Source organism: Micromys minutus (assembly GCF_963924665.1).
Source record: "Micromys minutus genome assembly, chromosome: 7".
Classification (NCBI taxonomy): Eukaryota; Metazoa; Chordata; class Mammalia; order Rodentia; family Muridae; genus Micromys; species Micromys minutus.
This window is the reverse complement of record NC_137976.1, coordinates 35,051,270-35,077,426: the sequence shown is the minus strand read 5'-3', so window position 1 is coordinate 35,077,426 and position 26,157 is coordinate 35,051,270. Positions and strand designations below refer to the sequence as shown.

The following is a 26,157-nucleotide window of genomic DNA, read 5'->3' as shown; positions in this document are numbered from 1 at the left end:
TAAGCCAGGAAGTAGTCTTTCTTGGGTACCCAGAAGCATAAACAACTCTAACACTTCAGAACGCATGTGACGTACTATTGAAACATGAGGCAAAAAAGAAAAAAAAAAAGTTAACTTTGGTGGCCATCAATCATTATAATACAGAAAACATGACACATACACTCCTGACTTCACAGTGAAGGACGAAGACTTGGGGATGTTCAGCTCTTCCAGATTGGGGATAGATCTGTGTATGTAGATGGGGCGGCACCCAGGGTCAGGCTTGGGGCACAGCTCTATCTCCGGAATGCTGCAATCCTGGAGAAGAAAAATTGCCTTTGAAGTCACATAGAGACACAGAGGCTAGTGTTGTAAACACCCATGACACACGGTTACAATCATTTCATTGTGTAGCGGGATTTCTCTAAGACAACAACACAGGGTGGAACTGTTAATACTCAAGCATGGGTTTTAAACACAGTTTTCCTCAGGGGTCATGTGAATAACTTCACAATTATATAAACATCGTGAGAAAAATTACTGTCTCTTCTTTATTTTTTTTCTTTTCTGCTTTATTTTTAAAATACTTGCCGCATTAAGGAAGGCTCACTTAGTTAAGGGTTGGAGTGCCAAAGGTCTTCAAGTCTTCCTTCTCAGAAGCATAACAAAGCCTAAAGGGAGGAAGGGACTTAAAAAAAAAAAAAGGCTGATCTCCTGGGGGACATAAAAAAGTAAATACTGGAGAGGCCCTGGCCCTCCAGTGTGTTTATCTAATTTACATCAACAAAGGAGAAGGAACTGGAGGTGAGGAAAAAGGAAATGGGTTTTACAACTTGTGGGACTTTGCTTTTTGTTTTTCAGTGCAAGTTGGCTTATAAGTTATTACAGTATTTGGCTCTACCCTGGCCTTTAAAAATGCAATACTTGCTGTCATTATGCCCAGGCAAAACTTTCTTCTAAATGACACTTGCCTAGCTTTTTTTAACCTACCTGACTGTTGCTGCAAACTGCAATCAGAACCCTAACTCACAAGCAGGCGTCAGGCAGGAGTGTCTTTAAACACCCCAACTCCTAAGAAGGCTCCTTCCGGAGACACTGCCAGGATCACTGCACACCAGAGTGCCCTTTGTCTGTGCTTTGCTAGTGTCAAGTGCCACAAGAATGTCCCAGCATTCTGCAGTCAGCCCAACCTCTCTGCATATCCCCACCCAACACAGATCTCTGCAAGAATACATGGTGTTCATAACATTCTTTATTAAGGGAAATCTTGTATAATACCCAATATTCTCTTGAATGATGATTAAAATATTGCCCTCTCTTAAGAGATTGGAATCACAATGATTTCTCTCTTTTCTAAACTTTCAAATACCATTCTGTCCAGACACCGGAGCCTGGGTACTCAAGAGTGCTTAGTCCTGCAATTTCAATTCTAGGAACATAATTCTTACCTCTAACACTTGAAATTCATGTGAAATGAGCATATGCAATAATCATTCGAGATACCACTAACTACTAACTAGACAACTTCCTTTGGAGGGGGGGCTGCTATCCACACACTGAGTTCTCAGTCACTGTCATTAATAAATGAAGATGCTAACTAGAGCTATTCTAGAGAATTAAGTACCCAACAGATTATATTAGTCAAAATGTGTTATCACAATTGTCTTCTCAAACTGATACAATTCAGATAAAGAGACTGTGAGAATTCTGTCTAAACTCCACCCCACAGTTACCTGTCAACAACCAGGTGTGTTCCACCCTACAGTTACCTGGCACTATTAAAAGGGTTGCTTGCCCTCTTCTCACTCTCTTATTTTTGCCTCTCTTGCTCTTGTTTCTCTTGCGCTCACCCCTTTGTCCCTCCTCTCCCCATTTCCTCCCCCCCCCATATGCTCATGGCCAGCCTCTTCTCCTTTATCTTCTCTCTCTCTCTCTCTCTCTCTCTCTCTCTCTCTCTCTCTCTCCCTCCCTCCCTCCCTCCCTCTCTCCCTCTCTCCATCTCTCCCTCTCTCCATCTCTCCCTCTCTCCATCTCTCTCTCTCTCCATCTCTCTCTCTCTCCATCTCTCTCTCTCTCCATCTCTCTCTCTCTCTCTCTCTCTCTCTCTCTCTCTCTCTCCCCCTACTATACCACCATGTGACTGGTCCCTTAGAGGAAGGGATGCCGAATATGGGCCCCACCAGAGGCACCCCCCCACATACCTCACCACGCCTCCATAGAACATGTCCCCTCCCCTCTACTCTCTATCTTTTTCAAAACATTGGTGCTGAAACCTGGTAGGGACATATCTTTTCCTTATCTTTCTATAAACACATCAGAACTATAACCAGACTACTTAAAGTACCAACAGAGCATGTTTATTATGTGTAAGTATGACATAAACAGTGGTACTGACTTCAAAAAATAGTTCTGAAAGCAATTAAATGTACACATCTCCTTTTCAGAAATAAGTTCTAAGTAAGTTTCAGTAAACTAAAGAAGTACAACTTAAATGGCCTTCAATATATATATTGCCTACTTCCTTCTGAAGTTTCACTTCACAACTAGGCAGAAATGCTCACAACAGTCACCTGTCAATCTTCAATGGCCCTTTGTGTGTTGTAGACAACAGAGTGCTGCTAATGCTACTTCAAACGCTGCTGTATTAGTGTTCCCCGGGGAGTGGAGGTACTGTAGTGGAATAAATAACTACATGCCTCACACAAACAAATTTCCTCTGCATTGTGTTACACAAACAATGTCTGGGTGGTGGACACTAAAAGGGAAAAAGCTAAGAGGCACTTTGTGCCTACAATAAGGAAGGGGGAGGCTGCAAGACAGCCAAAGCATAATGCCTGCTTGAGAGAGGAAAAAAAAAAAAAAAAGGAAAGGAAAGAAAAGAAAAAGAAGAAAACAAAACGAGAAGCCTTCTGTCCTCAGATACTACAAGCCCAGTTTCCACTCAAGTTGGCTGAAAAAGATTTCACTAAGCTGTCTCTGGGGAGGGTAGTCACAAAAATAGCATCTTTTCAAGACTTGTATAATTATTGATGGGTGAAGCAGCCAAACTCTAACAACTAGAGGATCCTTTATGGTAACCTAGCAACAACAAACAGCTGACTCAAAAGTGGGCAGGCTTCTTCATTGCATACTTTCCTACTAACTCTGCCTTTTACTCATAAGGATTAATATGCTCAAGTCAAGATGATAGGGGATAAAAGTAAGAATGAACTGAAATTAACTAAATGAGTAGAAAAATATACTCAGCTTTTCTCCATTTTACACAAGATGCCTTTAGTCTTATTTAATAATGCTCTCTCTGTGGTTCACTAGTGACAGCATTAACAAGTGATTTCCAGTCGTAATGAAAGGATCATACCCACCTTTAAAACAAACGTACAGTGCCCAGTAAACAAGGACATTTACAGCACTGACTCTAGTTTCAGAAAAGATTGCCCTGGAGTAACTCCACTGTCCACAGCCCCCAACCCCTGGTCATATTTGGTGGCTGCAAATGGGAGCCTTAAATAGAATTTGCACCAGCTGAACCTGAAGGGCCCTGCTGCATCTGTTCACAATCAAGAGGAGACATCGTTAAAGTAGAGTCTGAAGTTCAGAGGAGAGCAACTGAAACCAAGATGCTGAAGCAAGATAACCTTGGATCGGGCAAGCCTAGACAGGGCCGGAGCCGCCACAAGAAAGAAGCTATCCCCGGGCAGAATTCCGCCACAGCTGGAGAAGCAAGGCCCATGCCTGCTTCTCACTTTCGACAATAATCTTGCATTTTCTGTTAGAGGCTTAGTAGTTTGACTTCCTTCCACACTAAACGCTGGTCGGTTTGTGGAGGACATGTGATCAATCGTGATACAACCAGAATCCGACTCAGGTGAACCGACAGTGTAAGGTGGGGAGAAACATGAGCAGAACTCACTCATTTTCTTTCTCATAATATTATTCTAAGCAGAAGGCGGATGTGCAAATATGTGCCTGAATCTCCATGCTCAGCACATTAAATTTGTTTGCTTGTGCTCTTGTTTGATCTAGTGGAGTAGTAGGAATGGCCAGCTGCCAAATCTTGCTCACTTTGCTCCCTACGAAGGTTGGCATGGTGCCAAGGAAGTCTCAAAACCACAAGCTATGCAATTCCCAAAAGATTCTACCTACAAATTAATAATTCATTTGAGGAAATTTTCACTAAGTGAGATAATCAAATGACCACTTACATGGGCTTTGCAGACAGAATCACAGTTTCAAATATGGAAGAAGATGCAGTACCCTTGGTCATGCTAATCTTTGTGCAGTGCCATAGACCCACTAATGTTCATGCCCTGTTTGACTACAGAGGCTCTGCCAAGACTTACGAGTCTACCATACCAACTAATCCTGGTTTTTTCTGTTTAAGGTTCTAATTCAGATACCACCTGACTCAGGTGAGGTGCTTTACTGGCTGGTTTTATGTCAACTTGACATAAGATGGAGTTATCACAGAGAAAGGAGCCTCAGTTGAGAAGATGTCTCCATGAGATTCAGCTGTAAGGCATTTTCTCAACTAGTGATCAAGAGGGGAGGGCCCAGCCCATTGTGGGTGGTGCAATCCCTGGGCTGGTAGACCTGGGATCTATAAGAAAGCAAGCTGAGCAAGCCATGGGAAGCAAACCAGTAAGTGACATCCCTCCATGGCCTCTGCATCATCTCCTGCTTCCTGACCTGCTTGGGTTCCAGTCCTGACTTCCATCGGTGATGAACAGCAATATGGAAGTGTAAGCTGAATAAACCCTTTTTTCCCCAACTTGCTTCTTGGTCACGATGTTTGTGCAGGAATAGAAACCCTGACTAAGACAGGTGCACACCCTTTATGTGCCTAAGGTCACCAGAGCCTACTTCTCAAATCAAATTCTCCCCTTACTTTAAGCAAGCTGAAATAAGATCCAAAGCCTTCAATACATCCATTCCCACTGCTCATGACAGCCGTCAGGACCATAAGCAGTTACAAGTATTTGTTAGATCTGAATCTGTGTGTGGTCCTGAGTTGTATAGAACACATGGAGGTACATCTTTATCATAATTTGAATATCTGTGTTCTAAGTTTAATTTTTCTCTCTAGCTACCAAAAACTCAGCAACATGGGTCAAATAATGATTTTCCCACAACTGGTAATTTTTTTACTTTTAATTGTTTTTCAGAACTTCATACCTGAGTACTGAATATACATTACTCCTGTCCTGTGCACCCCAACTTCTGTGTTCCCCAACCTCCCAAATTCACCACCTCAACTTTTGCTTTTATACACACACACACACCCCATATCTATGGTCACCACGTTAGTAACTGCACTGTATCATGTCTTATATGACTTCTTGAAGGAAGTGTCAAGGACATAGACAAGAGACCTGTTCCAATCTAAGTCTGTCCTAATCAGTAATCTAAGCTACCACATAGGCTCTCATAAAATGTCTCTAGGTTGGAAGACCTTCCTATCAGAAAATCAAACAACAACACTTTCACCTTCTCTCCCAATTCTACCACCCCTACTATCTCCCAGCACATTCACAGATACACACCCACCCACCACCACGTGCACACACACATCCAACGGTCACATAAAGTAGCAGAATTTAAATTAGAAAAAGTTGAATCAAGGAAGGACCTTCTTTCTTCAAGATTCCCGATAGTGGTTATACCTAACATTAGCTCTAATGTCAGATACATACACATTTTTTTAGGTTAGCATTTTAAAGTACTAACTTTTGTAGGTTTAAGTGTTTAAGTTATTACTCGTTGAGACAACTGATACATAGAAATGAAAATAGGAAGATTAATACATTCACACAAACATTAGCATTGACAAGAGGGAAATAAAGAGCGCAGGGTGAGCAGTGGCATTACCTTTAAGATGCGCTTAATAGAGCCCAGGACAAAGTTCCTCTCTGGGTGCTTCCTGTTTTGAAGAAGCCAGTCCCGGTTTAACACTTTCTCCCCTTCTTCCAGCACACACTTCTGACCTTGGAAATGGGGCTTCTCATACAAAATCCAGCTAAGCAAACGGAAGCACAAGGATCTGGTAAATCGACTTCTTGAAATGGTACTGAGTAGGGCACAGGTCTCTTTATGCATCTTTTCAAGCTAGGCTATCTCCTTCTATTAGCATAAAATGCCACTGCTCAAATAATAGACTAACTTAACGTTTTAATTATCTGTACAAATTAGAAGTAAAACTACAGATATGGGGTGGGGGTGGGGGGGGGCTGGAGATTTGACTCAGTAGTTAAGAGCACTTGTGGCTCTTGCAGAGGACCTGCCTTCAGTTCCCAGTACCCATATGAGAGGTTACAACCATTCATAACTTCAGGCTCAGGAAATGGAACACCGTCCTCTGACCTCTACAGGTACCAGGTATGCAGGTGGTGCACCTCAAGACGTCTAGGCAAAACACTCATAAAATAAAAACTATTTCATATAAAATCCTTATATAAAAATGATTTAAGGACTCCAAGTTACGTTTCCACCTTCATTTTTCTAACATTGGGTACTACAGACAAGAACTGGTCTTCCTTCATGAAAACGTTACACCACGCTGTTTACACCACACATGCTGGCCCAGGCGAACCTAAACACTGGACACAAAATCTCTGGCTCCCATACATCCATGGAGCAGCGTCCATAACAAAGGAGGTTGTCCTCCTTTTAGACCACACCAGGAATTCCTCCACTGTTGAGTGTGTCCGCCACGCAAACGACTCCTTGTGGCCCTCACTTCCATAGCTTACCACAACTCTGAACTCCTTTTGCAAAGCCTGCAACTGTAAAAATGACCCTGATGGTTTACAGTTGGTCTTGCAAATCACTGCTGGCATTAAGCACTTTAAAAACAGCCTATATAGTGTGTCATAGTAAATAAAAAGAATATGTTATAAGAACAGTAACAGCATTTTGAATATCCTAGTAAAATGAAGGAAGACAGTATGACTTTAATAAACATTACGAAGATGACACAGGTAACTGTAAACAATGTCATAACATGTCAGGAGGGTTCTTACCAGCCCCTTACAACTTTTATCAGTGCCCCATTCGGGAAAGACCATGTTGTAGCATCAGGGATATTACTGTAGACCTCTTGTTTATATTTACTTCCATGGAGATCATAGATAATCATCTGTAACATACAGTAGGTGGGTGGTCAGAACGACTAATTTTCACAATGCACAGAACAGTTCAAAATGTCATACAACACAGACAGTAGGGTCCCCAGCATGAGTAAGGCAAATATTTGAATCAATTACTGCAAATGATAAGTCTTTGAGTGTAAAAGTAACAATAAAATTACCCTCTCTGTTTAAATCAGTTAAGGTATTTGTCTTCGATTCCACAAGCCTACAAGTAACCAAGATTTTCAGCATTTACAGCATTTATAGGAGCCCACAGGAAAACATTATGCTTACCTTTCCAGGCCTTGGATTACACCTCAGGGCTTGTTTGTCAACATTCTGAAATAATAAAAGATAACTAAGAGATAACTGGGTAAAAACAATACATACATCTTGTATATATGTGTGTGTGTATATATGTGTGTGTGTGGGTGTTCACATTCTTCACAGTCATAAGCCCATCTGTCTCACATTTCCTAAGATAAGCATGCCATGTCAATGTCCTTCTATAGACTAAAAATCCAAACAAACTGTAAATACAGAAGTAAGTAGCATAATGCCCCAGCCTTCAAGAGCTTGCAGAATGGAAGGAAGGTTAAATAGACGACCACGCTCCACGCTCTGATAATAGATAAAAATGTAGATGAGAAACCAGCAGGGAGGGAGTTTGTGGGATAGAGGGCATCACAAGGGCTTCTTGGGCTGAGCAGTAGTCGGAAAACTTAAAAGAACAGGATTTTGAAGTGGAAAACTGGAATGGGTTGCAGTGAGTAAGAGGGAAGAAATATTCCAGGGAGAGAGCCAGCCAGGATTGGGAAGACAAAGGGGAGAATCCAGAATCCAGCTTTAGTATCAGTGAGGAGTGACTGCTGGATCTGATGAGCAGTGGAAACCAGAAAACCAGCATTTCATGGAATGCCATTGTTTATTTTAAAACCATCTGGGCTTTTAGGGTGGCTACTTGGTGTTACCAAGGCTGTTCGAGATCAAGGTACATGAATGAGGATTCTCTAGAAAGTTCCATAATATGGGCAGTGCCAACAAAGAAAGCTCCATGTTAGACATTTGTGTATTTCTAAGCTTAGGAAACATAGTGGCTAAGTCGAAAGCGCTTTTTTCAGCTATGATGTGGCCTTTTGGTTTTCATGGTGGGCTGCTTGGTACCCTGCTTTGTGGGAAGTGTCTCCCAGAAGAGGGCATGGATAATAAACCAAGAGGAAAAATGTTACCACACATAAATGTTCATGAGATAAATAAATGGGAAGTAGCAACTTCATCATACACTGCAACTTGAGAAAGTCCGAAAATCACCACTTCATCGGCAGTGAAAGTATTAGCCAAAGACTGTGAACTCCCTCATTTCTGCAGAAAACATTTACATTCTGACTGAGCAACCTTGCTTTTTTGTTGTGAGCTGATAAAGCATAAGCTTGCTATACTTCAAAAACTTATACAAGTTTAGTTTTGTTTTATTTTGATGCAAATTGCAAGAGGATTTTTATTCTAAGCGCGCTGGGGACCACAGTCATACGCCATGCAAGGGTAGAGGACTGTGAACCCTCAAGTTTTAAGAAACAAAATTTATACCTCAGAGGGGTGTGTGTGTGTGTGTGTATGCGCACACTCAAGTGTGTGCATGCATGTGCAAACTGAACCTGGGCTCCCCATCCTGATTTATACAACCCTTCTATTTATTTTCCTTTGATACAGTGTACCACTAAATTGCCAGGCTAGCCTAGAACTTGCAACTCTCTTGTCTTAGCTTCATCAAGACACTGGTCATTCTTGAGGAGCCTTCGGATAGTCTCGCCACCCAGAGCTCTGCTTCACTTGTTAATAACCACAGTGACTTACCTCCATATATGGACTCAATCTGCTGGCGTGGTCCTGAACACGGAAATATGTAGACACTGGCTCCTGAAGGGTGCCACCAAATCTGGTCCCTGTCTCCGACGACTGAGTCCTGGAAGCCTGCATGTACTGATAGGCACTCTTCAAAGAGGAATGTAACTTCGAAGTCAGATCGAACTTCTGCAGCAGGGACGCCTTTTGGGCCCACAGGCCATGCTGCAGATCGGAGGTGGTCGGTTCACTTAATTCTACATAAGACTTGGAAAACCCAGTGCTTTCCTGGTCATCGTCAGGGTAAAAGGGGGTAGAAGGGTCTGGCAAGTGGAAGGTAACATGTTCCCTCCTTTCAGTTCTCAACCCTTTAGTCGAAGCTGCTGCTTCCTCCTCCTCCTCCTCCTCCTCTTCCTCCTCGGCCACCTGCCTGTCATCTCCATCAAAGTTTCTCTGTAAGCGCTCTGACACTGACTGGAGGAGGGATAAGACAGACGAGGACTGGTTTGAGCTCTCCCTTGACTTGCTGGAGCCATGGTGACCGGGCGAGACCTCACTGGACAGAACTTCCTCCTGGGAACTGTCATCCTCATAAATGGGACTCAGGGCTAAGGGATAGATTTTGTACCTCTTGGCCTCCACTGATAAGAACATCTCTGAATTGTCTCCATCAAACGCCTCGGCCAATTTACCTTCTTTTTCAAAATGATGGACCAGGTCAGTTCTGCTCTCAGACCTTTCGCATGCCATGCCGGGCATGCCGCTGGAGGAGGGGTCAGAAAACCAGAGGGACCGTGTTCCTCGTAGTTCTGCAGAGACTTTCCTGTCCTCCTCTTCAAGGGGTTCCTCGTACAATATAGTAAAGGAAGAACTGTCTTGCTCATCTTGAGAGACAAAGGCTAAATTGGACTCCTTTTCTTCTCTAAAATCCAGATTTCTCCTGTCGTCATATACTACAGGAACAGACATTACTGTGTTGAGCCTTACTATTGTGTCCTCCTCTTGAAAACCTGGCATTGCTAAGGCCGGGTAGCCCTCATAATCCCTACTTAATGTCGGCGATTCATAGCCCCTGAAATGGGAAGCGAGTCTGTCATCATGCAAGATCAAGTCTTCTTTGACCTCACTGGACAGCTCTTCTCCAGTGCATTGCTCCATGTACTCCTGAGGACCCTTCTCACTTTCCACGACAGGACCCATGGCCTCCACCTGTGTAACGGCAACGTCTGGTGTTCCATTGGTGCTCTCGATGGCTACCTCTGTACCCACTTCAGGGTTCTCGATGCTGCCACTAGAATCTTCTGGAGTCCTTACTTCCATTTCTATCTTGGAAGGCACAGGCTCAGTTGTTCCATTTGACTCCTCAGCATCTCTTTGGACTCTTTTTTCCAAGATGTCCAAGGGAGAATGTACTGTCTCCTGGGATGTTTCTTCCACATCTAACACAAACGGGACTTGTTCAGCATTTCCTAGGACATCTTCGGCATCCCTTAGGGGAGACACAGGTCTCCCCATCTTTCCAGTAACCCTGTTAGTGTACTTTTGATAAATACTTATCACTTCTAGCCTTACAGGCTTCCCCTCAGTACTGTCCGTATCTCCTTCAGGGTTCTCTGGATAAATATCTTCCATTTCTAGGCCAACAGGTACCACGTCTACCACATCAGTCTTTGCAACACCACTTTCTTCATCCATTTGGTAGGTGTCCTCCATTCCTAATGTAACAGCAGTCACTTCAGCCTTTGATGTAATCCCCACACCATCCTTTTGGTAGAAAATTTCCACTTCTGACATCACAGATGCAACCCCTGTCTTGCCCCTATCCCCTTCGGCATGCTTTTGGTAAAAACTTTCCACCTCAATTGGAATAGGTGTCCCCTCAGTCTTTGGGATATCTCCCTCAGCATCTTTTAGATGGACAGTTTCCAACTCTGACATAACAGGCAGCACCTCAGCTTTCCCAATGGCCCCTTCGCCATCCATCTTATAATCTTTCTGCATTCCCAAAGTGATGGGCAATTCCTCGGGTTTTTCAACATGCATCTGGGCATCCATTTGGTATATGCCTCCTCGTGTGAAAATGCTAGCCTCTGGCTCAGCTTTCATAATGTTCAACTCAGCGTGCATTTTACACGCCTTTTCTCTATGTGGTACAAGAGAGGCTGCTTCATGCTTTATAATATTCAATTCAGCATCCCTTTTCTTTGTCTTTCCTATTTCCAACATGGAAGGTATGATTGCCATTTTCCCTACATTCACTTCATTATTGTTTTTGTGTGCTTTCCCTAAATCTGACATTCCAAGGGGTGAGCTTTTATTATGTCCTGGCAAACTTTTTTCAGATATGCACACAAGACTATCAGAAAAACTGTTTTTGGAGGTGCTAGGCATGTGGGGGTCATCATTTGCAAGAGGCAAGTTGAAATTTAGCACAAGAGTTCTAGTATCTTCTGTTGCCATTTTGTGATTATCCACATACTCCAGCTCTGCTGCTTTTTTAGAGTCCTGACTGACAAATAAGTGCAGCTTCCCTTGACCGTCTAACGCCATATGGGGCATGTCTTCAGCTTGTAAAACTGTCTCTGATTTCTGCAAATTTGTACTACCAGACTGTCCGGCTCCACTTCCAAAACCTGGGGACTCTTGATAGGGAACGATTTCTCTTCCTTCAATTGTCTCAGTGCCACTAGCTAAGTGACCTACGGAGGAGAATTTACTTAATACTTCATTTTCACTAATCTCACCTGTGCTTTGATTTACTACTGCCTGTTCTGATACCAAGAACTCCCTAACTACAGCATGTGGATTAACACCACCACTACTACTGTTCCAGTTTTTTGAAGTGTTAGCCTGCGGTTCGGAAACCCAGGTATTTTCAATCTCAAAGGCATCATTTACCAAAGTTTCTTGGGCTGCATAAATAACTTCATTGACTAACTCCCTGGTCTGTTCTTCTAATATATAAGAGCTATTCACGCCATCAAAATCAAAAAGGAGACTTGTCTCACCAACTGCAGATGAAACACTGGTCTCGTCTTCCTCTTTGACTTCTGACATATTGTCCTCACCTTTCTCGTCCAAACTCTCTCTCACTTGGATCCCTGCCAATGCCACTTCTGATGAGACAGCTTCATTCACAGGGCCTGGATTCATTATATCTTGGGCTAGATGCTCCTGGCAGGTACCAGCTGTGTGTTTGGATTTTAGTTCTTCTCTGATAGAACTTAAAATCTCCTCAGTCAATGTATCAGCTTTTTCGAGTAAACCACTTCTGAGTAAAAGTGGGTCACGTGCTCTTCTCCTTGCTTCCGTCTGGTCAGCAGATGCCTCAGAACACTGCTGGCATGATCGGTTAACTGACACTGGTACCCCAGCAACTGTTCCTGTCTCTGTTTTCATGGCATTGTCAAAGTAGGCAGTGGTTGGGGAATCAAGAGATGCCTTCCCAGTATGAGTGCCCAAACATCCCTCAAGTGAGGTCACTTCTGCCTCTTTTGGGCTAGGTGTGGCTAAGGTCAAATAAAAGCTATTATGGCCCAGTGGGTCAGTAACAGAAGCACCTTCATGTGTGAGATTTACAGTCACTTTTAAAGACTCAAAATTACCTGGGAGATCATGTGAATTCACATCTGTGCTAGCTCTCTTAGAGTGACAAAAGGAGGGACCAGGACCAGCACTCTGGAAAGAAGAGCTGTCTCTACAGGATGAGGCTTTCTCTTCTAAACCCAGGAGAGAAGGCACATTCAGTGAGCAGGAGCCCTCCTGGGCACACACAGTTTTCTGCAAAAGGGCATCAGAACCCAGAAAAGATGTATATACTTGTGTGTGGTCAGTTTCTTGGAATTTTGGAGAAATGTTGTCTAAGCTGGGTTCTTCCATTTCAGAGATGCTAGAACTCCTTTTAGTCCCACAAATAGCCGAAGACGGACTGATTCGGCTAGTGCTAGCTTTACAGTTCTGTGCCATGTGCTTTGCGGACTCCTTCTCTGGAGCAAGAGGTATAATCCCAGGCAGATGGCTTTGGAGAATAGAAGCAGAGGTATCTGGAGTGTTTATCTCTGGTTCTTGTACACTGTGATGTTTAGGGGCAGGGGAGATCCCAGTGTGATGATTCTCTTTAAAGCCACCTCTGACACACAACTCTTTCATCTCTCGGTGATCCACTGGTTGAACATCTTTGTTCTTTTCCATACCTAGATAATTTAACTCCGATAAAATAGTCTCTGCTAGCTTTTCTGCAACTGTTACTTGAGAGAAGGAAATGCTGCACTGTGAGAGGTCTCTGGGTTCTGCCGGAGAAACAGTGAGCATAGATGAGGCCTTTTCTCTTCCAGAACTCGACTCAACGAGGAAGTTGCTTGAATCACAAACCTCTACCTTGCCTAACAGTTTCACAGTTTGGGTTTCTAAGGGAAGAGAATCAGACTTCTCTACAGTGCTCTTACTAGCCTTAGCATGTGAGGATATTGACTCTGTTTTTTTAGGACCGTGAGATGGAACAGAATTGAGATACTCAGAGATGTCTCCATGCTCAAAGTTTAACAGACCCACCCCAGCCAAATGAGTGCCAGGGGCTTCAGGTCCTGAAGGGAATTGGCACTTTTCACCATCGGGAAGAATGTCCTTGGATCCAAGGACTGCAGAGGCATGTCCAAGGAAAAGGGCAGGAGGAGTCTCCCTGTCTGCAGTCTCAGAGTGAGTTCCCACACCTTCTGGACACTCATTAGGATGAGAAAAAAAGTTGCCCTGTCCAGTTTTACTGGACGTAGATCTCTCACTCTTTAAACCAGGGAAACCTGACTTGCCAAGCCTGTCGATTCTGGAATCAAAGGTAGGAGGTGAGGCACTGTAATCGGAAGTTTTACTGTCAAGGTTAGGAGGTGTCTCAGAATCAGCAAAAACTCTGCCTTGTTGGGGATTCTCTAAGAGCAAAGGAGATTCTGAAATAGGATTGCTGCTAATTTCAGATTTCAGTTCATCTGCTAGTTCACTCTCTGTGCATGCTTCAACTGCTGAGTCCCAAACACACCTTGAAGACCCAGGGTCCTCTTGAGTTATTCCTATCATGTGAGGAGTTTTGACACGAGGTTCCAAACCAAGCTTTTTGGTTTCTGTTTCACATGGTGGCTCAGTTTCTTTGGGTAAAGACTCAATCCTGGCTTCTGGAGCTCTTATGGGACTTAAAGTTGTGGGCTCGCTCCCCGAGGCACATTCTGTTCCTGAAAGCCCAGTTTTCTGTGAGTCTCGGGCAGGTAACTTCTTTCCTTCATTTACAAGTTCTGAGTCCGTCACAGCATGTCCCCGGAGAGCAGCAATGCAGTCTTGATTGATGGTCTCCCTTGATGGGTTCTCTCCAGCTGGCTTGTCACAACACTTCTCTGGCAACTGTACATCTTCATGCCTAATTGATTTATTTGGACTTGGCAGATTTGTCCTTTCCCTTTTGGTAGTGTCACTCCCATCGGATTTACTACAAGAGAGATCAGAGACAGCAGGCCTCTGAGGCTGGGTGCACTCCTCTCCTGGTGCTGAGGGCAGCCCGTCACTGGCTGCAGAGCTGTTTACTTGCAGTCTGTTTTCCGTTGCATTTTTCCTCTGAAATTCTGGACAAGGGCCTTGGCCACTTTTACTTCCTCTAAACATGGATGAACATGCTAAATTACTCTCCATGTGGGAGTCAGGTTCCTCAGCAACATAGCTGGGGTTAGACACGGAAGAAGGGGAAGCCCAAGCGCTACTGGGTCCTTCGTGGCTATTTTTATTTAAATTATACTTAGATGAAGCAATAGTCTGCAATTCTGGGATGCTTTTTTCCATACTGCTTTCTATGTTGGTATTTATTTGGCTATAACTGGAGTCTTCTAATGGACCTCCAAGCAGATATCCTTTTGTTGCAATGTTGTTGTTAGATGTAGACAATGAAACCATCACATTGTCCACTATGCTTCTAGAGCCGGTGTGTGCCTGGGTACTTGAGTCAGAGCTTTCATCTTCTCGGTCTAAGTGATTCACAGTTTCCAACACAGGCTGCTGCTTCAAATACTTCCTGATTTGCGTGGGACCTCGGTATGTTGCATATGTCACGGAAGGCTTCTCTGGCTCACCAACCGTGTCTTTACTATGAAGAGACACATGATTATCAAAAAATTGAATCAATAACAGTAAACCAGCAATTGTGAAGTATATCCTTCAAATACCATGTCTCATATAATAAGTTTTGGAGAAAAGTCTAGAAATGTTGGTTAACATTTACTTGTTTTATTAAAAAAAATAGTAAAGATCTAAGAATTAGCTTGTGATTTATCGAGTCTGCATTGATGTCTGAGCTCCTTGAAACTGTCCCTCTTTATTTCTCCACATAATATTTCTAATTGTGGGTAATAGATCTCAGAATGACAAACCAAGACTTAGGTTCTTGTTTGAACTCCTGTACACCCTCCTCCACCAGAGGACACAAACTGGGCTCCAGATCCGTATCATTAAACTCACACATCAATGTTTTCTCCATTCAATCAGAGTATCAGAGCAAGCACCTATCCCTTTAATATTACACGTGAATTGGAATGCCTACTTTTTATGTGTAAATTGAAGAACTTTTAAAGAAAAACTCTGGTAAGATGTGTAACTCATGGTTAATGCTGAATATACATTAACGCAACCAATGAGAATTCTTAGCAATTGTCTCTCTTGTTAAGTATTTCAGATTTTTAACTTATACATACTAAATGGCTTGGGCAAAAGAAGATATCATAAAGAAGATCTAGAAGGGCTGGGGAACCAACTGCAGCAGGAAGTTTGTGATGTTCTCCCCATCTAACTGGTCATGAAGAATCTACCTCTGAAAGCTTGCATAGGAGCCTGGCCGCTTTGTAGCACTCTATAAACAAACACCATTTCTAGTTTCTTAATGTGCTCATCAAGGGGAAAGTGACCTTAATCCTAAACCATACGAATTAATCTCATACATTATCTCTATCACAAAATTCACCCCTCGAGCTGGAGAGATGGCTCGGTGGTTAAAGAGCACTGACTGCTCTTCCAGAGGTCCTGAGTTCAAATCCCAGCAACCACATGGTAGTTCACAACCATCTGTAATGAATCTAATGCCCTCTTCTGTTGTGTCTGAAGACAGCTACAGTATACTTATATATAATAAATATATCTAAAGGAAAAAAACCTGACCCCTCTACTAAGATGGGTATTTAGTCTCTGATCTTCAAATGCACAGATCAAAGTATTTACCCCATTAAAATATAAAGGGTTAAGAAGTTCCTCCCCCACTATTCCATTAATTATCTGATGAAACAAAGTATGTCATCCTCATCTTTGGACATTTCAATAATTTATGAAGATCTACACAATAGCATCTATGTAATGCTGTGTGTACATTAACACATGGCTAATAATTACTCTAATGCTAAGCAATCAACTTCAGACTGTCTTACTTCTGTTTTGGCCATCAAAGGAGGACCTCAAGTCCTCTGGAAATGGCATTGCAGGTGGCTGTGAGTCATCTGACATGGGTGCTGGGAATTGAACTTTAGTCCACTTAAGAGCAGCATATCCTCTCAAACAGAACCATTTCTCTAGCCCCTAATGTCTTGATTCTTTCTTAAGGGAGATGCTCAAGTGTTTAAATTCTGAACTCATTTAAGATGTAGGACTTTTAAGATAAATGGGAAATATTTGTTATATGTGTTAGGTGACTTCTTCAGATAACACCTATCTTAATCGAAAACATTACTATAGAATCCACATGAAAAGTGGGGGAAAATCTAGTTAGTATTCCAATACCTTTTTTAAAAAGTTCATCTTTACTCTTAAAGTAATATTAAGAAACCTAGATTTATCTCAGTGATGAAGTTAAGTACTTCTCCCCCTACAGTGAGTATAAAACTTCAGCATACATCTTACATTTTATGTCTCTTACATACATCTTAAATTTTAGCTGAACTAGTTTATTTCATCTCATATAAAATCTAGTTCCTGAAATTTTACCAAGCCATAAGAGTAGACAAGAAAAAAGTCTGTTCCATTCATTTATTTTTACTGTTTATCATAAACGTACCAAATTAGATGCAGGGAGAAAAGCAGGTGACTTTATCTGCAGCATGGATTTCAAACTAGATCAAAGAGTTATTAAACAAAGTCTGACTTTGGGTAAGGCAGTTTTTGTAAGAAATATTTAAGATACTTAGAAAGGCTGGAGCTATGGCTCAGTGATTAAGATTAGTTGTTGCTGCTGCAAGGGAGGGGACCCTCATTCAATTCCCAGCCCCCATGTGGTATCTCACACCATTCTTATTCTGGTTCCAAAGTATCTCCCCCCCCCCCCCGAACTCTACAGGAAGGCACAGGGCATAGACATGCAGGCAAAAGTGGAAACACATAAAATAAGAGAAAAGCAGATAGGGCTAGTGTGACTGGCAAATCCCTTATCAGTATACATAAGTTTTAATATTAGTAATAAACTATAACTTTTCCCCCAAATATGACCCAAATTCTGAAGAAATGGCTAACCAAAGGAAAGTACATGATGCCAATGAAATGAGAAATAGAAAAAACGATTGTAGATAGCAAATGTAGAGACCTTGGAATCAGCTCAGTCTGAGTGAGATATCAAAGCATTTTAACCTGCACAATAATTATAAACGTACTATAAAAATGTCTTGGAATAACTCTGGAGTAGGCAGAGGGTAAATCCCAGATATACCGTAATATTTTCAGGACTTCTTGCCTAATTTCAACTATGGTGACTTTAATGCCTCAGTTTAAAATTCTAGCCAGATAAGCTTCTGCAGCACCCTGGATGGAAACACTACACTGCTACAACTCGAGCGCGTGCATTACATCCAGCAGTCTCCATGTTTAAAGCACTGGGCATCAAAGTCGCCAGCAAGGCTCTCTGCATTGTAATTAGCTGCTTCTGTTCTGAGCAGCTGTTCTGCCCTGAAACATCAGTCAGCCAACACTCTGCTTTCTACAGGTTGTTTCACAGCTCACAGCTGAGTCACTACAACTGAATGAGAAAAAAAAAATTAATAAAAAGGTCTTTTTATTTTTTTCATTTTAAAATGAAACAAATATGCCAAAAAAAAAAAAAAAAATGTGACTTGAGCCAGGCACAGTGGCATATACAGCTCTTGGGAATCAGAGGCAGGTCTAACTGTGAGTTTGAGGCCAGCCTCGTCTACATGGCGAGTTCCAGGATAGCCAGGGTTATGTAATTGAGAGAGCCTGTCTCAAAAAGCCAAAAACAAATAAAAGCTCAAAGGTTTATCTTTCATAAACTGAACAGAGAAAAGAGCGATCTACAACTTACGATACTCAACAGTATATCATTTCCAAAAATAATAGGATAAGGTTAAGATACAAGTATTTACAAAAGCAGGCACATTACTACATCATATAATTGTTTATTCAGCCTTGCAATGCTGTGCTACAGTCTGGATAAATTTAATACGCCTGCTATTTCAGCCAAAAATATTTCATTTATCAAAAAAAAAAATTCTACTACAGCAGCCTTCAAATAACAATTAGCCTTTTAAAAAATGTATCTGACTTCTGACTTTGGAAAAACATGACTGAGCTACTTTTCCAGCAATATTTCCTTCCTTTCAAAGCACATAGTTAAACATGTTCTCTCTCCTGGGAAGGAAAGCTTCTTAACTGCTTTGTGTAAAGGAAAACAATATAACTAACAAAGCTGGCTTTCCCCCCAAAGGAGCCACCTGATACAACAGCTTTTAGTGATGACTGTGAACTGTGACAACCTTAAAAACGGTAACAAAAATTAACCAACATGAAGCCATAGGGACTGCCCCCAGTCCTCAGTGAAGCCCTTTTATTTGGATAGATGCTTAAAGCATTTCTCCACCCAACAGAGGAGATGGTTAAACAAGAAGGAAAGGACAAGTCTAAAGAACTTAACACAATAGAGGAATGGGAAATACACTGGCTAGTGTGCTTTAGTATAAGGAAAAACAAGCTTCTACCTGTTCTTTAATCAAAGGAAGAAAGGGAGTGTTGAAAGACTCCTTAGGTTCAAACAGACCTTCACTTTATTATAGCTGTGCAAGACGTTCATAAACCTAGTTTCCTGATTGAGCCGATTTATTGATTTATTTTTAACCACTTTAATTGGATTTCACCAAGAGAAGAAGGAGGAGGAAAAGATGGAGGAGGAAGAAGAGGAAGAAGAGAAAGAAGAAGAGAAGGAAAGGAAGGAAAGGAAGGAAGGGAAAGGAAAAAAGAAAGGAGAAAGAAAAGGGAAGGGAATGGGTGAAAAGGGGAGAGGAGGTAGGGAAGAAAAGTTAGGCTCTGGCAGTGGAGAACATTACTGAATACCTTTCCCAAGTCCTTCAGTTAATGAGGTTCACAAAGCTAGGTCCAAAAACTTAGGGGTTTTGTCTGTCTGTTTTCTAAGTACCTTTCAAACTTACTTCAGCATATCAGTGTTTTCCTGTTCACTCTCTTGTGTTGTATCCAAAGAAAAGGCATCAGAGAGTTCTGAGGAGTTGGACTCTTGTTGGTCCACAGGAAATGCCTGAGTCCTCATTGGGCAGCTGGCAATCTCCTTCTGCCTTTGGCTCTCCTCCTCGGGAGGGCCTCTGGGAGTCTGTGGGTCTTTCTCTGGTTTCTCCTGGTCATCTCTGAAAGAAGATTGCTTAACCTCTGCAAGAGATGACTTTCCTGAGATATTGAATAAGTTCCCAAGAAACTGAAAAAAGCTTTCTTTTGGCTGTCGGTCACTTTCTCCTGTTTTGGCATCTGTTGTGGAATCTGGAAGGTCCTTTGGCTTCGGGAGATCATCCACCATGGGAAGATTGACCGGTTGCTCAGCATGGTTCCTTCTGTCCTCTCCTGGGGAAATCTGAACACAAAACACAAGAACACCATCATTTATAAGCTAACATAGGGCTGACCAGACAGCTAGTGCACAGCAGAGGGGAGGGTCACATGTGTGACCCAAACCCTGGGGTTCTAGTTCTTCATGCTGTTTCCAGCCTAGTCTATAGTAGTCTGCATAGTTTAAACAGAACTGTACATTATCATCACAAAGGAAGACCTACCTACTGCACTCCAACACTCCAAACTGGAGTAACCAGTCTAGGTTTGGAAGAGGTGACAGAGAGGTTGTAAGTAGGTGATTGTTGTAGGAGGAAGTAAACACTCTGAAGGAAACCTAAAAGTTGACTATGTAGTTAGTATCTGTCTGTCTGTCCTGTGTGTGTATGTGTGTGTGTGTGTGTGTGTGTGTGTGTGTGTGTGGTAAGGCATTAGCTTTTAAGGGGCTTACTTAACTGGAAATTAATTAGGATGCAAAACTGAGAAAATTAAAAATGGAGCTATGGGACAGATCGCAGCAACCCTGACAGGTACTTAAATATGCCCTTACAATTGTAGACCATCACTGTAGAGGTATTACTTTGAACACCTCATATTAGACAAATAATCCCACAATGACTTTCATGTCAGCATGTATTAACCCACAGTTATGCTATTGTAGTATGTAAAATAGTTCCTCAACATGATCAAGAAAGACGGGAACATGCTGCACCATTCGACATAAAGGCCCACTGAAACATTAAGTCCTGACAGGGAATTACACACAAAACAAGGAGTGTCTGGGCATTCTTTAAAGACACTCAACATTTTCTGAGAAAGGATTTTACCTGCTCAGAATTCAACTGTCAGGAAACCATACTCACATCCATATGAACGGCTCAAGCTAAGATTAAACTAGGAGAGCGGAGAACGCATTGGCATTTCACCTCACACTCTCCCAGGATTCCAAAACACTTCAAGAAACTGTGCCGACTCACCCTGCCTCCCAAACATGCCTGCTCACATAGCTACATACTTGGAAATGAAATGCACACCCAAAACTGTCTGTCACTCACCACGCTCAAGAGTCCTCATAAAAGAAAAACACAACTGTGAGTCAGGGAAAGATCAGAACATCAAGGTAAAAGCACCCTTGGGCACTGTAAGCTCACATGATGAAGTTGTGTAAGAGGCAGATCTTTAAGAGAGCAAAGCTATCGGAATTACTTGTAAATTGTTTACCTTGGTCCTTGTGTTAATGCAGGTCAGAAACAGAGAAGGGAATTCCACTAACCACTTGTCAAACATAGTGCAAGGAACACACTGAAAATAATGTTAAGAACATGACGAGGCAGAATGACACATTAGAAGAAAGACTATCTTTATTTTCTTCTTTTTGGAGGGGTGGGTAACAGCATTTTTCTATTCTTTTTTGGGGGTCAGACCCTCTCCTGGCTCGATATACAAATCTCTAACATTTTTTGATGATTTTTGTTGGATATTCTCTGTATTTACATTTCAAATGTTATCCCCTCCCTCTTCCCATCCCCTCCTCCTCCCCTCCACTTTCTTCCATGAAGGTGCTCTCTCTTTCAATGTCCCTCTCCACCTCAACTCCCTGGAGTTCCCCTGCACTGGGAGACCTGCCTTCACTGTAGCAAAGGCCTCTTCTTACGCGGATGCCAGACAGTGCCATCCTCTGCTGCATATGCAACTGGAGCCATGGGTCTCTCCATGTGTGCTCAGTGATTGGTGTTTTAGTGCATGGGAGTTCTGGAGGCTTTGGCTGGTTGGGCATTTTTTTCCTAGTCTTATATCAAGGTAGGACTTAACATAACTTGGTAAGCCTCTATTGTTGGAATACCCCAGCTTCCTCACCTCTACAAGGATTACCTTCTATGGGTTTCATCCAAGTTGATCCCACTTAACTTCCATTTCCTCTACCTGCCCCACCGCCACGCCCACCCCACTGTTAAGTCAGTGGAGCCCTCTCCACAACTGCCTCAGAGTGTGGCAGCAGGCTCTGCTAGTTTGTTCACATATATCACCATTGTCTACTGCCTCAAAATGAGCAGGTACTGCAAGTGAGTCGGTGGTTCACTCTGCTGAAAGGAGCCTGTGTGAATGCTTCTCCTCACACATGGCTGCTGGGCCAAGGTGAACTGTGGGATGCCCGTACTAAAGTCCTGGAGAGCCACAGAGCAGAGCAATCAACGCCCGCTTCTCTCCGTTTTCAATGTTCAGCTTCTCGGATCTCTGCCATGCAAATTTAACAAAAGATTTTTTTTTTAAGTTTCTTTAAAATGTCTCAGTTGCTTAATTTTACCCTCAGTCTCTTCTGACAATTTTTTTCTTAGTAATTAGAAGATTCTCAACAAGAAGGCTTCTAAATTTAGAAACAAATGTGAACAAGCTCCAACATTCAACTCAAACACCTACAATGAAATCTGCATTTCTATATTAAAATGTCAACCCTGATCTAAAGCAGCTGTTCTTTGCCCTGGGCCTGGAAAACAATGAAGTTAGGCCAGCCACGGGCTCTCACTAGGTGGGGCCCACTTCCTTCTGCCAATAGGCCTGTTTACCATTGTCTCAAGGAGTCAGAGTAGATTAAAAGCACTGGGATTCAGGCAAACACTAACAAACATTAATTCCACTTGTGCACAAAGACACAGTTATTCTGCATATAAAGTATGAATACACCGAGGAAGACATGGGTTGAGAATTTATTTTACAGGAGATGCTGTGTGATCTTTAGGTTCTTCCATCTGCGTATACTTTGCTACACACAGTATACAAGGAAATGGCAGGAAGCAGTATGGACACTCATTAAGACTCCCTTAGCTACAGTCTTCGGTGAGTTGACCGTTGAGCTTGATGTTGACCACGGGGAGGGAAAGGTGTACAACAGAGGGCCTTGAGGATGGGGGGACAGATTCACCGTGTAAAAATAACATCTTAGTTTGCCAGATCCGGGGTCTAGCATGGGAAGTATGAATGATGAGTGCTACAATATTGGTACAGCATAAGACTAAAGGACACAAGGAAAAGGAACAACAACAGAGCACCAAGGCTGGGGTAAGAAAACTACAGCTTGTGAGAAAGAAGAAACCTGGGGAATATGTGGAGAATACCAAAAGCCAGGACAAGTTGTTCCCTGCAGGATACTGGTCTCCAGGCAAGGAACAAAGTAACTCTGGAAGCAGGAGGGAATGAAGAATGCTAAGACCACTGCTAGACTAGAACAAGATGAGAGCCAGCCCTTCACGGGTGTCCTGGGAATCCTTCACTTACTCTTCCTTCTGCCTAGACTATCCTCCCTCATCTACTCACCCCTCACCTCCTTCAGACTCTTCTACAGGCCTTACCATCACCACCTAACTTAATTAGCAAAGTCCTGTGTTCCAAACCTCCCTCATTCTTTTCTCTATCTCGATCCATCTGGCCACTAGTAAGTCTCTGTCTCCCCCCCCCCCAGCCCTCCTGTCTTCCCAACCCCCCCCCCAAACCCTCTCTTCCCTTTAGTAAATAAAACTCACAAATGTAGAGAGAGCTCCCTCTTGCTCATGCTGGCATTCAGTACACTGAAACGTACCTGACCAGAGGTGCTCAGATTTTTGTTGGAAAATACACAGTGAGTGAGCTATGAAAATCATTCAGTGTGCAAGAGAAACATCTGTAAGTGCTCAGAAGTTCAGAAGGTTGCAAGTCCATCCTAAACCCAAGGTGTTATGCAGTGAGAGAGATGCAAACCAACAAGAAATGTGGCAACAGAAAAGGGACTCTGAGAGACTTTAAACCAGGAAGAATGACAAATGGTGTTTTAAGTTCCAAGGCAGAACTGGCCTTTTGTTCCTATTGTATGAGGCAGCTCTTCCCTTGTGGGAAAGGGAAGAGGACTCTGGAGGACAGAAATATGATGGGGAAAAGAGAGCCATTCCCGAGTTCCAACAGAGGGAAAGTATTAGCCTTACAGAGAACATTGTTCTCAGAGTGCAGGGCAGGGCCAACGCCTGAACTGAATGCTTCTCTAGGTGGAGAATTTTGTAAACACAAGTGACTGATGTCAGGAAGAGGAGAGGAGAGATAAACAAAAACTCAGGCTTGGGGGGAGATGGGATTTGGGCTCTCTGAACAAAAACAACTTGGAAAAATGTTTCTGGAAAATACAGCCCTGGAATCAGCAGGGTGAGCCAAACAGCAGTTCGGACAAGGTGGACTTTACAGTTCAATCATTACAACACAATGGACAGGACAATGCCACAGGTGTTAGGGCTGGCCGAGAAAATATGCTCAGATCTCCCATCTTAGTGATACAAGAATTTTTAGTAAGTCAAGTGAGCACCGTCTTCCTTTTGAACAGCCTTGAAGCAGGTGGGAAGCTGTATCAACATAAAAGCAGCAGCATTTTGAGGTTGTCGGGACCATTGCCAAATGAAGATGCTCAGTGGAAAGGAGAAGGTCCGGGTGGCTCTTCCTTATTTGGTTCTCCTACCCCCACAGTTACTGCCTGCATTGCCCTAAGGAGCACAGCCCTTCCTTCCCATCCTCAACTCCAGGGATCCCACTCCTGCTCCACCTCCCTGGCCCTGTCTGTACTGCCTCCACCCAAACTGACTCCTCATCCCATGCAACCACAGTGTGCATTCCTACGGACCTTTGCATCCTTGCAGCTCTTGCCCCGCTGACAACACACATGCCCATCATTCCAATCCTCCACCCTAGGCACAGCTTCCTTCCTTCACCTTTTCTTTTCTATCAATTTTCCCACAAATTTACATCCTTTTTAACCTAATCCCGCTATAAAATTAGGCAGGGCTTCACCGGGAAGTCTGTTAAACCCTCTTCCCGGTCCTCAGACCAAGCACCCAATACCCTTTCCCACTCAATAGAAGACCTGCCTTCTATTCAAGAATTCCCTCGTAGTCTGCACTAAGCCTCTCTTCTACCCGAATAGCAGCATCAGCTCTGGCCAACTTCTTCTTCTTGCTCTGCTTGCAAGGAATAGGAAAAGACTACCACGTATTCCTTCACATCTATTCCTCCAATTGGTGACCAGCTCATCATCCTTGACACTTCCTTGGGGATCCCAGCTACTCATTTCCCCGCTGTGAGCCTCTACCATGCAAAAGTCTATGCCCAGACACATTCAGGTTCTCTCCTTAGCACCCACTTCACTAATTCTGATATCCTCACTTCCCTTCCCTTCCATAAATCGCTGCCTAAGTCCCTGCAGGCTGACTTGTTCTCCAGCCCTGCTCTGACCATGCTTCCTTAAAGACGCCGTCTCATTGGCTAACTTAATTTTCCCTCTGTGTTGAGATCATAAACATCTGAAGAAAGAGGCAGACATTCTGCGGTTCTTCTTCTGTTTTCTCCATCCCCCTCCATGTCACCTTCTGTAGTCACCTGCTACAGGGCATTTTCCTCCACGTCCTGCCTGGATGTACAGTGCCTTCATGCACTCCCAATGAGACCTCGTTTTGCATGAACTTAATCAGATGATGCCCAAATGTGTGTTCTGTTCTAAGTCCTGAGACATGAGCCTACACATCACACCACCCACCTGGCACCTTCTCTCCATCTTTCGGATGCTTCACTGGAACCTTAAAGGCAACACCTCTAGAATGAACTTGACCATTCTTTACCTTTATTCTTTCATTTTCTCTAAACTAAAAAACCCTCCTGTGAAAATAAATTTATATAAAACCTGTGCCCCCACACACGCACGCACACACACACACACACACACACACACACACACCATACAATGGTGTAGTCTTGTCAATTTACTTGCTTTTTGTCTCTGTTGTTCTCCATTTCAGATAAAAATTATACGAATCTTGCAAAAGTTAAATCCCAACATTCTTTAAGTATAAAAGACACTGGATATGAACACAGAAAGAAGCATTTAAGGCAGAAAGCAAAGGCGGGTGAGTCTCTATGAGTTCAAGGGGGAGCCAGTGCTAGAGAGAGTCCTTATCTAAATCAGTCAATCCAACAACAATAAAACTTAAAAAGAGCAAGCTGGAATGGAATAAAGGAAATTTAACTTTGAGCCCACCATTTCTTCTTGGGGAGATATATTTACATGCTGCTTATATCCATGTGTATATGTTATGAGCATGCTACAGCCAGAGAACCTCAGATATCCTGCTCCATCTCCCTCCACCTTATTCCCAGTTCAGACAAGCTTTCTCACTGCATCTGAAGACAGGCGGGTAGCTAGCAAGCCCCCGTGATGTTCATCTCTGATTCCCACAGTGCTAGGGTTGCAGATACACACTTGACCCTGATCAGCTTGCTGTGAGAGCTGGAGCTGCTTCACAACTGGGCCACCTCCCTAGTCCCTGAGCACACTATTGCTTAAACCTAATACCAGCAG

The 26,157-nt window shown here is 43.0% G+C and overlaps 1 protein-coding gene across 1 annotated transcript in view; it reads right to left on the bottom strand.

Moving 5' to 3' along the window:
- CRYBG3 (crystallin beta-gamma domain containing 3) overlaps positions 1-26,157 on the bottom strand; it is a 102,075-nt gene that overhangs the window by 47,854 nt on the left and 28,064 nt on the right. The window contains exons 3-8 of the mRNA XM_080919289.1: positions 19,388-19,818; positions 8,958-15,063; positions 7,398-7,442; positions 6,996-7,111; positions 5,845-5,992; positions 161-297 (exon numbers count right to left, since the gene is read on the bottom strand). Coding sequence (XP_080775415.1) covers positions 161-297; positions 5,845-5,992; positions 6,996-7,111; positions 7,398-7,442; positions 8,958-15,063; positions 19,388-19,818 — 6,983 coding nt within the window. The remainder of the gene's footprint in view (positions 1-160; positions 298-5,844; positions 5,993-6,995; positions 7,112-7,397; positions 7,443-8,957; positions 15,064-19,387; positions 19,819-26,157) is intronic.